This window comes from Chiloscyllium plagiosum, chromosome 3, assembly GCF_004010195.1.
Source record: "Chiloscyllium plagiosum isolate BGI_BamShark_2017 chromosome 3, ASM401019v2, whole genome shotgun sequence".
Classification (NCBI taxonomy): Eukaryota; Metazoa; Chordata; class Chondrichthyes; order Orectolobiformes; family Hemiscylliidae; genus Chiloscyllium; species Chiloscyllium plagiosum.
In genome coordinates this window covers 24,038,841-24,051,788 of record NC_057712.1, presented here as the reverse complement: position 1 = coordinate 24,051,788, position 12,948 = coordinate 24,038,841, and the positions used below count along the sequence as shown (strand labels likewise).

Sequence of the window (12,948 nt, the reverse complement as noted above, 5' to 3'; positions counted from 1 at the left end):
AAAACCATGGGTTAAATAGGGCCAGTGGGTCTGACAGTGATTCGCATTTTAGAAAAGAACCACATTTCAGAGAAAGAATCTCTAACTGTAATTAAGACTGGTATTTTGGCAATAGTCTTGAAAGACATTAAAGGGGAAAATAGAGGCTGCAGCATAAATATACAACAGAATGAAAGGTGGTGGGGGTGGGGGGGTCTTCAGGACTGCCCCAATGCAGAACCAGAAAAAGAATGCCTCATTGCTTTGATGTTTTAGTGGTTTCTAATAAACTAGTGGTTAAATAATCAGAAAAGGGAGAAAGTGAGGTCTGCAGATGCTGGAGATCAGAGATGGAAATGTGTTGCTGGAAAAGCGCAGCAGGTCAGGCAGCATCTAGGGAACAGGAGAATCGACGTTTCGGGCATTAGCCCTTCTTCAGGAAGAAGGGCTAATGCCCGAAACGTCGATTCTCCTGTTCCCTAGATGCTGCCTGACCTGCTGCGCTTTTCCAGCAACACATTTCCATATCAAATAATCAGAAAAGCAAAACAAAAGGATTAAGATAATTGTCAGAAATTAGGAGTTTATTCTGAAGTACCAGAAAGTTAACATCCAGTGTTATCACATAGATGGATATGTATGGAATATGTTCTAGCATTTATTTGGTTGAAATTAGGTTAGCTGCTTGGGGTTTTGAAGTGCAACTAATTGTTGCAGATATTAGAGTGAACTCTCCCGTAGCTGGTAATGTAATTGTGAAAGTGTGTTTATCTTTTTTTGGCCACATATTCATAAGAGTGTGGATCATTTGACATAAAAGTTAGGTTTCTGTCGAAGCTCTGGGCGGATAGTTTAGAAAGAGGTATTACTGAAAACATTGAATGAGGCTAGCAACGCTGAAGGGGAATCGATGGTTATGGGGAAAGGGCAGGAAAGTGGAAATGAGGAATCAGCAGTGATCCTATTGAACACGAGAAGCAGGGTCAAGAGTCCAAGCAGCCTATTCCTGTTCTTATGGTCTTATGATCGTAATATGGAAACCTTGGAAAATAAATAACATGTTTATAACTTGAAAAGACATGATATTTTTGGTGAGTTCCATTATACAATAAGGGTTCAACAAATTGTTTATTGTGTCAAAGAAAGTAAACTTAAAAGCCTCTTCATGATGGAAGTTTATGATTTCTTATGGAGTGGTCCAGCAGTAATCCTGTTTTTTTTTATTAAAATACAAGTTGAAAGGAGCTTTTATTAAATATTCATTTAAATGTGCAGTATAGGCCTATAAATCAGCAATCCTGTTTAGAAAGCTTTACTCCTTTCTTCATGCTAGGTCATCACTAAAAAATTAGATCCCGTTAAATGGCTTTCAGAACTCTTGCTATCTATTTTTACTTTTCTAGTTAGCTTTCTCTCATTTTCTAATTTCTTTTTCCTGAGTAATGGTCTGGCATTTTTTACGCTCTGACCAACCCTCTGAATTGCCACTCATCTTTGCACAAGTACAGTATATTCTTTTTGCTTAAGCTGATGTTTTCATGAACTGTGATGGTGGTCCTCTCCTGGATTTTTTTTTGTAAGAGGAATACGTTTGCAGATTGCTCTGCTATAACATGTGTTTCGTCAGTGAGAATTCGCTATAATGTAATTGACGAATTTGGGACACTGTTTCTAAAATGCTACCTGCAACACGATTACATCCTCAACACTTTTAAGCTCTATTTCTAAAGTCCAATTTTTCTATAATGCAGGATTGCTCAAGAATGCAACCATCACGTTATAGAAGAACTACTTATATTCTGAGCATTCTGAATTATCTCCTTTAGTGCCAGCCACTACTTTTCTGTTGATTTGAGTATTAGTCCATTTCAGCTGGCTTAAATTTCATGCTCATATAGCTGCAGCATTTCCATTTAAAATAGTAATCTTAGACTCAATCTTCTCTCTTTCAATAAATGCAAAGTGCATCATATTGTAATTACTGCTGCCTTGAGGTGGCTTTACCCTGAGGTTATTAATTCATTCTGTCTCATTACACAATATCAAATCTAATATAACCTGTTCTCTGGTTGATTCCACACTGTGCTTAGTGTAAGAAACTATCTCAAAAGCATTCTGAATACTCTTCATCCAGGCTATTGTCACCAATTGAATTTTTCCAGTCTACATGTAGATTAAAGTTATGTGATTATTGCCATGACTTTGGAACCAGTATAGAATATTTCTTCTTCTATACCTCATCCATTTAGGGGTGCGATAGGCCAATCCTACATGTGATTCCTCTTCCCTACTATTCCTCATTTCCGCCCAAATTGATTCTGCCTCTTGACCACTAGCACCAAGATCACCTCTGGTTCAACCAAAACTGAAAATTCTGCATGAAACTCCACAGGTCTGGCATCATCTGTGGAGAGAAGAACAGAGTTAATGCTTAGAGTCTGAGAAAGCTGTTCTTCAAAACTGATTGTCACCTTTAATTATTATACCGATGCCTTGTTTGATGAAGAGTGCCATGCCACCACTTTTCCCCCTTTATTATTCATTTTAAGATGCTGTGGACCCCTCAATATTCAGAACCCAATTCTTGTGGTCCTGCAGCTTTGCCTCTGCAATGGCTATAAGATTATAGTTGCTTACTTAAAAGATATATTGTTAATGAATTTACTTGTTATGAACATTACATGCATTCAGATTTAGAGCCATATGTTTTGTCTTTTTGAAATTTTTGTGACATCTAGACTTGACTGTTCATGTTTTCTCTCTACAGCTGTTACCAGACCTGCTGAGCTTCCCCAGTACTTGCTGATTTTGTTTCAGATTTCCAGCATCGTCAGTTCTTTGGGTTTATATAAGAATCTGCCTTAAAAATATTTAATAACCCTGCTTCTATGCTTCTGAGACAAGGAATTCAAATAGCACACAACTCTGACAGAGAAAATGTCTCCTGATCTCTATCCTGAAAGGGCAATCCACAATTTTTAAACAATGTGCAATTATTAGACGTTGTGGATTTGTATTCTAAGCGCTTGCAATCTATCACGATTACTATATAACTGCTGCTTCAATAATCAGTTCTGCAAACTGTCCTCAATAAGATAGTATCGAGCACAATTAATGGCAGGCATGTATGTGCACATAGTGGATCACAATTTGGTTCTGGAATAACATACCTAATACCCAAAAGATGGCTGCAAGTAAGTCCAATTCCTTAGCGCAGTTAAGGGATCATTTTTAAAATTTTCCTGTATATGGTAGCAGAATATGAATTATGCACTCTGTTCTACAGTTCTGTTTTACACTCAGTAACTTACAGTTTTTAGGTGTTTCAAATCACCCCCAGATCTCTGGTTCTGACACTGGACTTATTTAGGGAATGGGAAATGAAGAAGGCAGTAGACAGGTGTTTCAGGGCAAAAGAATCTTTACGTTTATTTAAATACAAAAAGGTAAGTATAATACAAGAAATAAAGCTAAATGCAATAAACAGTGAAGTTGACACAATCAATTATACAGAGGTGAGTAATTAAATACACTACTAAATAAAACACAGATTAAGCACTATTAGGACCTAAATGACAGGTTTACTTACAGGAACTTTAATCAGGCTTCCTACCCTTGGGGTCCCAATGCACAGTCACCTCTGCCTTCCCTTCCCCGCTAGCTAGGTCAGAAACTTTGCGGTCTCGGGAGTTTCAACTCACCACTGGGGAAGACACAATTTTAAAGTGCACCCTGAGGTTCTTGCTGTTGGTTCTCATGGTTTGGAATAGGCCTGTGTTTGGAAGCTCTTGTTTGGCTTCTCCCCTCTCGATATCCTTTGTTGCAATGATGCTCTTGGTTTAGCTTCCAGAGTCAGTTTCTCAGTTTGGCCTGTGTGGTCCTTGTTTCCAAAGCTGCTTGTTGGGGCTGGAAATCTTTGGGGAAGCTGTTTCTGCAGAAACGTGTTGACAAAGCTTCTCCTCCCAGGTCAGATCAGGGCTAGCAGTTATACAGATCGTGTGACCCATTATCTCTTCTCAAATCTGTGTTGCCAATGTGTTACTGGTGCTCTCTTTGAAGTCAATTGGCTTCCCGATAGTTAAGAGTTTGTGTAAGTATGTTTTGATTGAAGTTTAATGTCCGGTATCTGTGTAGGCCCCATACTGTCCAGGCTGGATAGCCCGAAGTGTAAAACTAAGTCCAGAGTCTTTGTTTTGGTTGATTGTTCTCTTAGAGTGGAGGTATGAATTGGAATTCCAGGCTAAACAATAGTCCCAGATTGAAATCATTTTGGCATTGTATGTATTTGTTGCAGTCTGAGTTCAGGTTTTTGTCCAGTGTTTTAGATGCTAGAAAAGTCCAAGGTCTTGTCCAGTATGATAGATAATAGGGATTTTGGCTCAATCCTACACTGGTTCCATCACAGTTCTGTTAACATTGCCAGGCACACTGCCCACAACAGTAATATTGCCCCCCCACCATCTCTCCAACCCCTCAAACATAACTTCCATTATCCACCTCCTGAGAACACATACAAAGGCTAGTACCAACCTTCACATTGTTTGAACTTACTCTGAGCCCAATCAACAAGGAATATCAAGACTGTTATCTCACAAGCTTCAGAATTACAAGGTTTGAGGACTAATTTCAGGCACTCACTGGGTCTGCCTTTACTGACAGGTATTACACCACCTTTTTATCATCAAGCTGAAACACTAAACACTTTTTCCTTCATAATTTGCCTCAAGCAACAAAACAATCTATTTCTTATTCCATTGAAGTTACTGAAGATTCACTCCTTGCAATCTTCATGTGATTCCAGGACAATTAAGCAGAATCTCATGTTAAAATGTGATGTCACTTAAAAATCAGTTCTGTGAAGTTCTTTTGGACTCCGTGAGGCATGTATAACACCATATAAATGCAAATGTGTTCAATTCCTTAGCCACAAGAAACAATATAATTACAGATTCATTGTATCTTTGTTCAGCCAATTAAGGAACACCGTTAAGGTCTCTGTTGTTCACAGTTGTTCCTCAGTCAGCCTAGTTTTCACTCCCACTGCTTTATTTGCAACTACTTTCCATGTGTTCATTATTCATTGTACAACGACTATCTCATAATTATACCTTTACAGGTATTGGACTTGTCATCTGCTGAAGTCTTGTTCCAGGTCATGAGCATTTCCTTTTCCTCACATTTTAATTTATCTTGTCTCTTCTGATATTTCAGCATTGTTCGTCGTTGAGGCTTTGTAGACTTGGAGTTTTAACAAAGTGCATAATCTTTTTAGATATTTGATTATCTTACTGTCAGTTCCCTCCAGAGTTCACCTTCACCCTACTGATTTACCAATAATGTCACCAATCTTGTGTGTCAGTGCACATCAATGTTTCATAATTTCTCCATAAATCATTATGTATCTTTCTACAAGATGGTTACACTGTTAATGCAGCTTACATAACCAGAAGTGCTGCTCAGAGCCTGCCTTAATGATCACAGTATATATTTATATGTAAGCTATAGGCATGTAGAAATATGTTTGTGTGGTCTGGAAATGTTGCATATGTATGTTATATGTTTATATGTGCATGTATGGATGTTTGTGTATGCATTTATATGCCTACATGTACATGTAAATAAATATGATAAATAGCATGCTGTCTTGCATATTATGAAAGAAATAGAAGATGAGAAGTTTTGAAACTAATCTCAGGATTCAGATGGTGGCCAAGTGTTCAGGATTGCTCCTTGTGATTTTTGTTATGATTTGAAATCCTGTGACATTAAAACAAAGGTTGCATTTACTCCTATGTAATGCGAATAACATAACGAAACCTGCTCTCTGCTTCTTAGATTTTGGTGGGAAAATCCAGGTGTCTTTACATCAGCTCAAAGATACGAACTTGCCCAACATTCACTGTCCCGTGTCATTTGTGACAACACCGCAATCACAGAGATGCCCCTGGATGCCTTCCGGTTAGAGCAGTACCCACAAGGTTTCATGCAGTGTGATCAAGTTCCTGGATTGAACCTTCAGGCATGGCACGATAGTCCTCAACAAGGTACACATATTGCCCCACCTTGCGATTATTGGCAATGAGATTGACTGCTGTGCTTCCATAACCTTTACCACGACTGGAAAAATTCTAGCTGACTATTTGTTAGAAAATAAATTGCGAGTGCATTGAGGCAATGCATTAACATATCTATAATTTTATGGTCAAAGAACTACAGAAGTGTGCAGCATCTTCAAATCTTGCTTTTGAGGCATAAATTTATCAAAAACTCCCATTACCAGACTTTACATATAATTCTACATTTGTCACCACTCTTCCGTCAATCTTGGACTTTTAACGTTTTTTTCTGAGGTATTCATGTATTTCTGTTATCAAAAATACTAATTTGAAATGTCTGCTGAAAGAAATGTTATGCAAAAGTGAAGGAATTATTGCACTACAAAGGTCAAACTTTACCTATTAAATCAAGGAGAGACACATCAAAAATAACGAGTGAACATCATGTGAGAAGATATTGTACAAATTGCTCAATAAATTTGCTTGCTAGTCACGATATCTCCAATTTCTATGTTTTTAGTCATATCATGTGGACCTCCACCACCAATAGAAGACGGAGCATTTGTACTGTGCACTAATTCTGGAGTATCAGTTGTTTCATATATTTGTCATCATGGCTTTCACTTGTTTGGACCAGAGGAGTTGGCCTGCACTGTCAATGGATGGAGCAGTGATTCACCAGTCTGCAAAGGTAAATATTGAAATTATTCAATCATGTGGAACAGTCAATCGGAGCATAATTCATGCTAATGTTATATGTTTATTATAATCGACATTCTGTATTAGGTACATTTTATTTGGAAAGTTACAGGTTCTTGCTTATTGCTATTTCCAAGCCTGCTTTTATTACTCAAATTTCAGAAATCAGAAGTGCAAAGGGACTTGGGAGGTCTAGTCCAGGTTGCTCTTAAGGTAAACTTGCAGGTTAAGTCAGTAGTTAGGAGGGCAAATATAATATTGTCATTCATCTCGAAAGGACTAGAATATAAAAGCAGGGATGTACATCTGAGGCTTTATAAGGCTCTGGTCAGACCACATTTAGAGTATTGTGAACAATTTTGGGCCCCATACCTCAGGAAAGATGTATTGGCCCTGGAGTAGGTGCAGAATAAGTTCACAAGAATGATCCCAGGATTGAAAGACTTAACATATGAGTTAGAGGACTCTGGGACTATACTCAATGGAGTTTAGAAGGATGAGGGGGGGATCTGACTGAAACTTACAGAATACTGAACGGCCTATACAGAGTGGACATTGGGAAGATGTTTCTATTGATAGGAAAGACGAGGACCCGAGGATGCAACCTTAGAGTAAAGGGAAGACCTTTTAGAACAGAGATAAGGAGAAACTTTTTTAGCCAGTAAGTGCTAAAACTGTGGAATTATTGCCACTTAAGAATATGGAGTCCAGGTCATTGAGTGTATTTAAAACAGAGATAGATAATGTCTTGATTGCTAAGGGGATCAAGGGAGAAAACAAGAAAACAAGGTTGAAAACCTATCAGCTGTGATTGTATATTGGAGCAGACTTGATGGGCCAAATGGCCTAATTTCTGCTCCAATGTCTTATGGTCTTATTTTATTGATATAAGGATCTATGCCCTGTTAGAGGAGACAAAAGACCTCATTAATGCCATTCAAGAAAATGAAAAATTGCTGTGGAAATGATTGAGTCATGGACTATCACAACAATTGGCCTGTCTGAGTATTTGATCCATTTTCCACAGTTCATATTTATCTTCTTAAAATATGCAATTTTCTGACAAAAGACAGAAACAAGCAATACTTTACTGATAGTGCATGAAGATACTTAATGGCATGAAACCTTCTGAGCTGGGCTTCATGGTCTCCTGCATCCTTAACTGTGATGGAGTCCATACAGCTGAGGCAAGAGAGACCAAACAAGTAACCTCCGGGAAAGATGAAGAGTAGAAACTCACTCATAGTCTGCCTTTCAGGTTTCCACCATTGTAAATGCAGAGGACTGGATTTCAAAGTCCAGATCACAACCAACTCACTAGAATTAAATGAGTGAGTTTATTTAATCAGGGAGGCCAGAATGAGGGTGGCCAGAAGTTTCACCCTTTTGTAAGTGCAGGAGTGAGTGTGGAACCTAGAACCCACCTGCCCCAGGGAAAGATTCAGCAGACTGTATTGTGGCTTCATTGAGAATCTGCCACGATTTACGGAGGGCAAGTGGACATTAGCAGCATGGAGGCACCAACCATGATTGATGTTGGAAGAGTTCAACAGCTACGTGAAATAGATTTCAATAAAAACAGTGAGAGCTCAATGTGTCTGGCAGCTTCTGTGCAAAGGGAAACAGATGTAATGTTCCAAGCCCCCAGTATAATCCTTCCGTGGAAATGGTTTTATCTGCTTTTGAGTTCATCAATAAAAACTGTGGCATGAGGTGCATCTACGTTCAACAACATGAGTTACATCTGTGCTGTGGTGCTATTTCTGCACCAATGAGCTGAATCTTATCAGAAATGGGTAGAGTGTCATTTTCACTGAGATTCTTCAATGTGTTCTCTCTGTGAAGTTTAGTGACTTTCCTTGTGCGTTCATTCCAAACTGGCCTCATTAACTATCCACCAATCAATTCTCTTACTCATCAAGCTGGATGCATGCGCTCCTGCTGGGGTATCCTGCGATCCCCTCCAAGTGTCATCTTGCCATGCAGCCAGTCAAGTGTTGACAGTCTGGATTTGCCATCACTCAGCAGCAACAAACCAGTGCTGCTCATGGTGCAGAGACAACACAGCTGACACTTGCTTACACATATTTCTATCTCAATCGCTATTTAAGTACCAGGTCACACTGTCTTAATGTCCATAGCTACATCCCTTCTTACAACCTTTACTAATCACTTATTCTTTCCCCAGTGCTCATGGTCGTATTCAAACATCGTTCGATGTGGGACCATCATATGCAAAAAGGTTTCAATCATTTCAAAACACTCACCTATAATAGCAAACATCAAAAGCAAACAGAAATCACACAAACAGAAACTGTATTTGCTTCTTGTAACAGAAATAAGCACCAAACAATTTTACTTTGTTTGGGCCTGGTCCACCAATATGATGCACATTCTCCTCCTCCTCCCTGTATCCCACCCCACCCAAACCCACCTCGAACAATGCCTGAATGGTAGTGATCTCCTGTAACCCACCCTCTCACAATATCCCTCAGCCTCCACTACCAGACTATCATCTTCAAAATCTATATGTTGAATTTCTTCCCTTTTCTATGCTTGTCCCCTCTGCATTCCAAGTCGCGGTCTCCAGTTCCCAGTATTGAGTCCCCTCACCTCCCTACCACAACAACGTTCCTCATATCTCCCACAACTGATCCCCAAGATTACCATGGCCCAGGCCCTTTACCAATTTGGATGGACAGACCAAACTGAAGACCGATCAGACCGTTGACTGATATCTGTGCATCATGTTGATTGGCTATCTGCGTTTTCCCAGATTGTTTGCACATGACTAATGGCAGTCCCACTGCCTTGGACTGCAATGGGACAGACCCCCCTGAACCTTACTACCACAATGTCTGACTGTTCCAAGCCCCTAGACTGATTGTGGATGCTTTCCTGATTGATTGGACTGTCTTGTTTTGACTGAGGACTATTCCCCTTTGAGATATGGCTACTTAGTTGATGCACCATGTAAGTGTAAACTGTTGGCACATAGTGCAGGTGTGTGCTTGACATTTCCACCCTCTTGACTAATGACTACTGACAGGCATGACAAGATACCTGGCTTTGTGTCTGCACTAAATGGCAAAACAAGACAGGAGCACTGTGAACGTTCAAAGTGAGGCTCAGATGGCAAAATGCTAAATGGCAAAGCAAGACAGGGCAGGAATGCTGTCAGCATCCAGGTCAGGGCAAGGTACTGAATCAGTACTTAGGCAGCAAGCAAGCAGCCCTGAGACACACCCTGGTCTCATCAGCGAGCTGCCTGACTGTCTGTGCATGTAAAGTGTCCTTGCAGAAGCATTCTAATGAAAGGTGCCAACGTACTTTCCAGTGCAGAATTGAAGTGCAGAACATACGTCAGCAGGTCAGATTGATTATGCATAGATGCTGACATGTGTCGGATGCCCACATCCATGATTGTGAGGTGCTTGCAGTCGCTGCCCATTGAGCATACCTTGAGATGTTTGTGCCAGTTGTCAAAGGTGGAGGTTGGTAGGAGCAAGCAGCAATCTGGAGTCGCCAAGTACCTGCCCTGTCTGTCATGCCAAGGTTTCTATCCAGCAGGTGAGAGGAGGGGAGAGTACATAGTAATGAGGCATCACATCTTCTCCAGTAACATATCACTCTCGCCATGAATTTTGAAGTAATGCAGATGAAGGGAGGTGCATAAACTTTACTGAGAGTAGATGGAAGAGATGTAATCCCTCTGTCATGGCCGAGTGGGTAAAAGCAGAATGAAGTGAGGTATATAAAGTAGGAGAATTCAGGTTCAGGCTTAAGTTCCTTTCAAATCACAGAAAATAGAAGTTTCATTCTCACTACCAATTTTGAGCATAAAGCTTACATAATGTCCTAAACGGATATTTTGTTTTATTCATACATGTGAAGTAGGTGTTGCTATCTGGGCCAGCAATTAGTTGCCCTTGAGAAAATGGTGTCTTCATGAATCTCTGCAGTCCATTTACTGTAGGTAGTCATGTAATGCTATGATGGAGGGAATTCCAAGATTTTGACCCCACAACACTGAGGAAAAGGTGATGTATTTCCAAGTCAGGATGGTGAGTGGCTTGAAGGAGAACATACAGGGTATAGTATTCCCATGAATCTGCTGGCCTTGATCTTCTAGATGATAAGTGACATGTAAATGTGTCTGTCATTGGATGGCATGATGGCTCAGTGGTTAGCACTGCTGCCTCACAGCACCAGGGACCCGTGTTCGGCCCCTGCTTCGGGCGACTATCTGTGTGGAGTTTGCACATTCTCCCCGTGTCTCTGTGGGTTTTCTATGGGTATTCCAGTTTCTTCCCACAATCCAAAGATGTGCAGGTCAGGTGAATTGGCCATGCTAAATTGCCCGTAGTGTTAGGTGCGTTAGGTAGGGGTAAATTTAGGGGAAGGGAAGGGGCCTGGGTGGGTTACTTTTCAGAGGGTTGGTGTGGACTTGTTGGGCTAAAGGGCCTGTTTTCATCCTGTAGGGAATCTAACCTAAAAAAAACTATGGCTGAGTTTTACAAGTCTTCAGCATGAATTGTTGAATAGATGATGATTACAAGAGAATGTTAGGTATTTGAGGTGGTGACGAAGGCAGGATGGCTCTGCATATAATCCGAAGTCACACAATACCAGGTTACAGTCCAACACATTTGTTTGAAATCTTAATATTACCTGGAGTCATGTGACTTCTGACTTTGTCCACCCCAGTCCAACACCAGTACTTCCACATCCCCTGCATACTGTCATTTCCTCTGAAATGAACAAGGACCAAAATGAGGGAGCAATCTGGGGACATTGGTTTAATTCCCATCAAGGCAGTTAATGGAATTTAAACTCAATTAACAAAATCTTCACTTGAAAAGTAAGTTCAGTCAGGGCGGCCAACCATTGATGTGATAGAAGCCCATCTGGTTCAGTAATACCCTCTCGGGAAGGATAATCTGCCATCTTTAGCTACCCTGGTCTACATGTGACTCCAGATCAATGACAAATGACTGAACCACTGTCTGAAATGGCCTGCAAAACCATTCAGTCCAAGGGAAATTATGAACAGGCAACAAATACTTACCTTATCAGTGATGCTGACATCCCATGTAAAAAAATGTAGAAAGTTTTAATGACATCATTGAAGAATCTGCAGCCTAGCTAGTCCCTATTCTTTTCACTAATGATGGAAGCAGGGTAACAGAAAATAGCAGTGAGGGCTCAGATAAAGCAAATCTGAACATTGTGCTTTATTGCAATATTTAAGGTATGCTTTCTTATTGTAGATATTAATGAATGTGAAGATGCTACAAGGCCTGCTTGTCACAGCTCTGTAACCTGTGTGAACACCAAAGGAAGTTACATGTGTATCTGCTCTGACCCTTACGTTATTTCAGAAGATGGACACGGCTGCATTGATAATAAACTACAGAAATAACTCTCTGTACGAATGTCATTGAAAGAAAAACACACCGTTCAGATTTTCTTATCAATAAAACGACTGCAACTATGACATGAGTGAGGGTTGACTCAAGTGGAATTGGGAATGTTATTGAGAATGAAGTTATGAAATAAATTCACTATTTCACTGAAGCAAAACAACTGACAACTAAATGGCTTAGCAAAGATATATCGAGTGGTATCAGGGTAAGGAGGGGTCATTCAAAATTTACAAGGTATTCTGCCGTAACAGGTAAGTAACAAGTGCAAACTGTGAAGAAATCAAAAACACTATGTAGTATCAGATTATTAAGTCATGATTTCAATTATTTTTCTCTCCCAATAAATATATAGAAAATTAAAGGGTTAAAAAAAATATATTGGGCCCAAAGTAGTAGTGAGAACCTGGAATCTAATAATCTGAGTTAGTAACCAATTATTATGCAGTTCACATTGTCTAAGAAGGGAACAGCAGTTTATCAAAGTTAAATTTCCACAGTGGCAGGAGCAAACTAGATAATGTGTGAATAACAATGTTTACCTCATCAAGTGAGGTGCGTTTTGAATAGTACTGGATTCAGAATGCACACTAAAGAATCTTTATGATGGTGCGAGACTAAACTGATAAAATGGTAACTGAGATTGTTTTGATATTTGCATACTTCAGAAGAACATATGTGAACAAAATACCTCATTGAACTTAATTTTTAAATAAATCAAGGACCATACTTTAAATATACAGAATTGCAAATCTATCATAAAAACAATGGTACAAATATTCAGCAGATCT

The 12,948-nt window shown here is 39.7% G+C and overlaps 1 protein-coding gene across 1 annotated transcript in view; it reads left to right on the top strand.

Moving 5' to 3' along the window:
* tpo (thyroid peroxidase) overlaps positions 1-12,212 on the top strand; it is an 80,162-nt gene extending 67,950 nt beyond the window's left edge. Inside the window, exons 11-13 of the mRNA XM_043687457.1 lie at positions 5,815-6,023; positions 6,556-6,726; positions 12,005-12,212. Of these exons, the coding sequence (XP_043543392.1) occupies positions 5,815-6,023; positions 6,556-6,726; positions 12,005-12,156 (532 nt within the window). The 3' untranslated portion in view covers positions 12,157-12,212. The remainder of the gene's footprint in view (positions 1-5,814; positions 6,024-6,555; positions 6,727-12,004) is intronic.
* Positions 12,213-12,948: the final 736 nt, after the last annotated feature.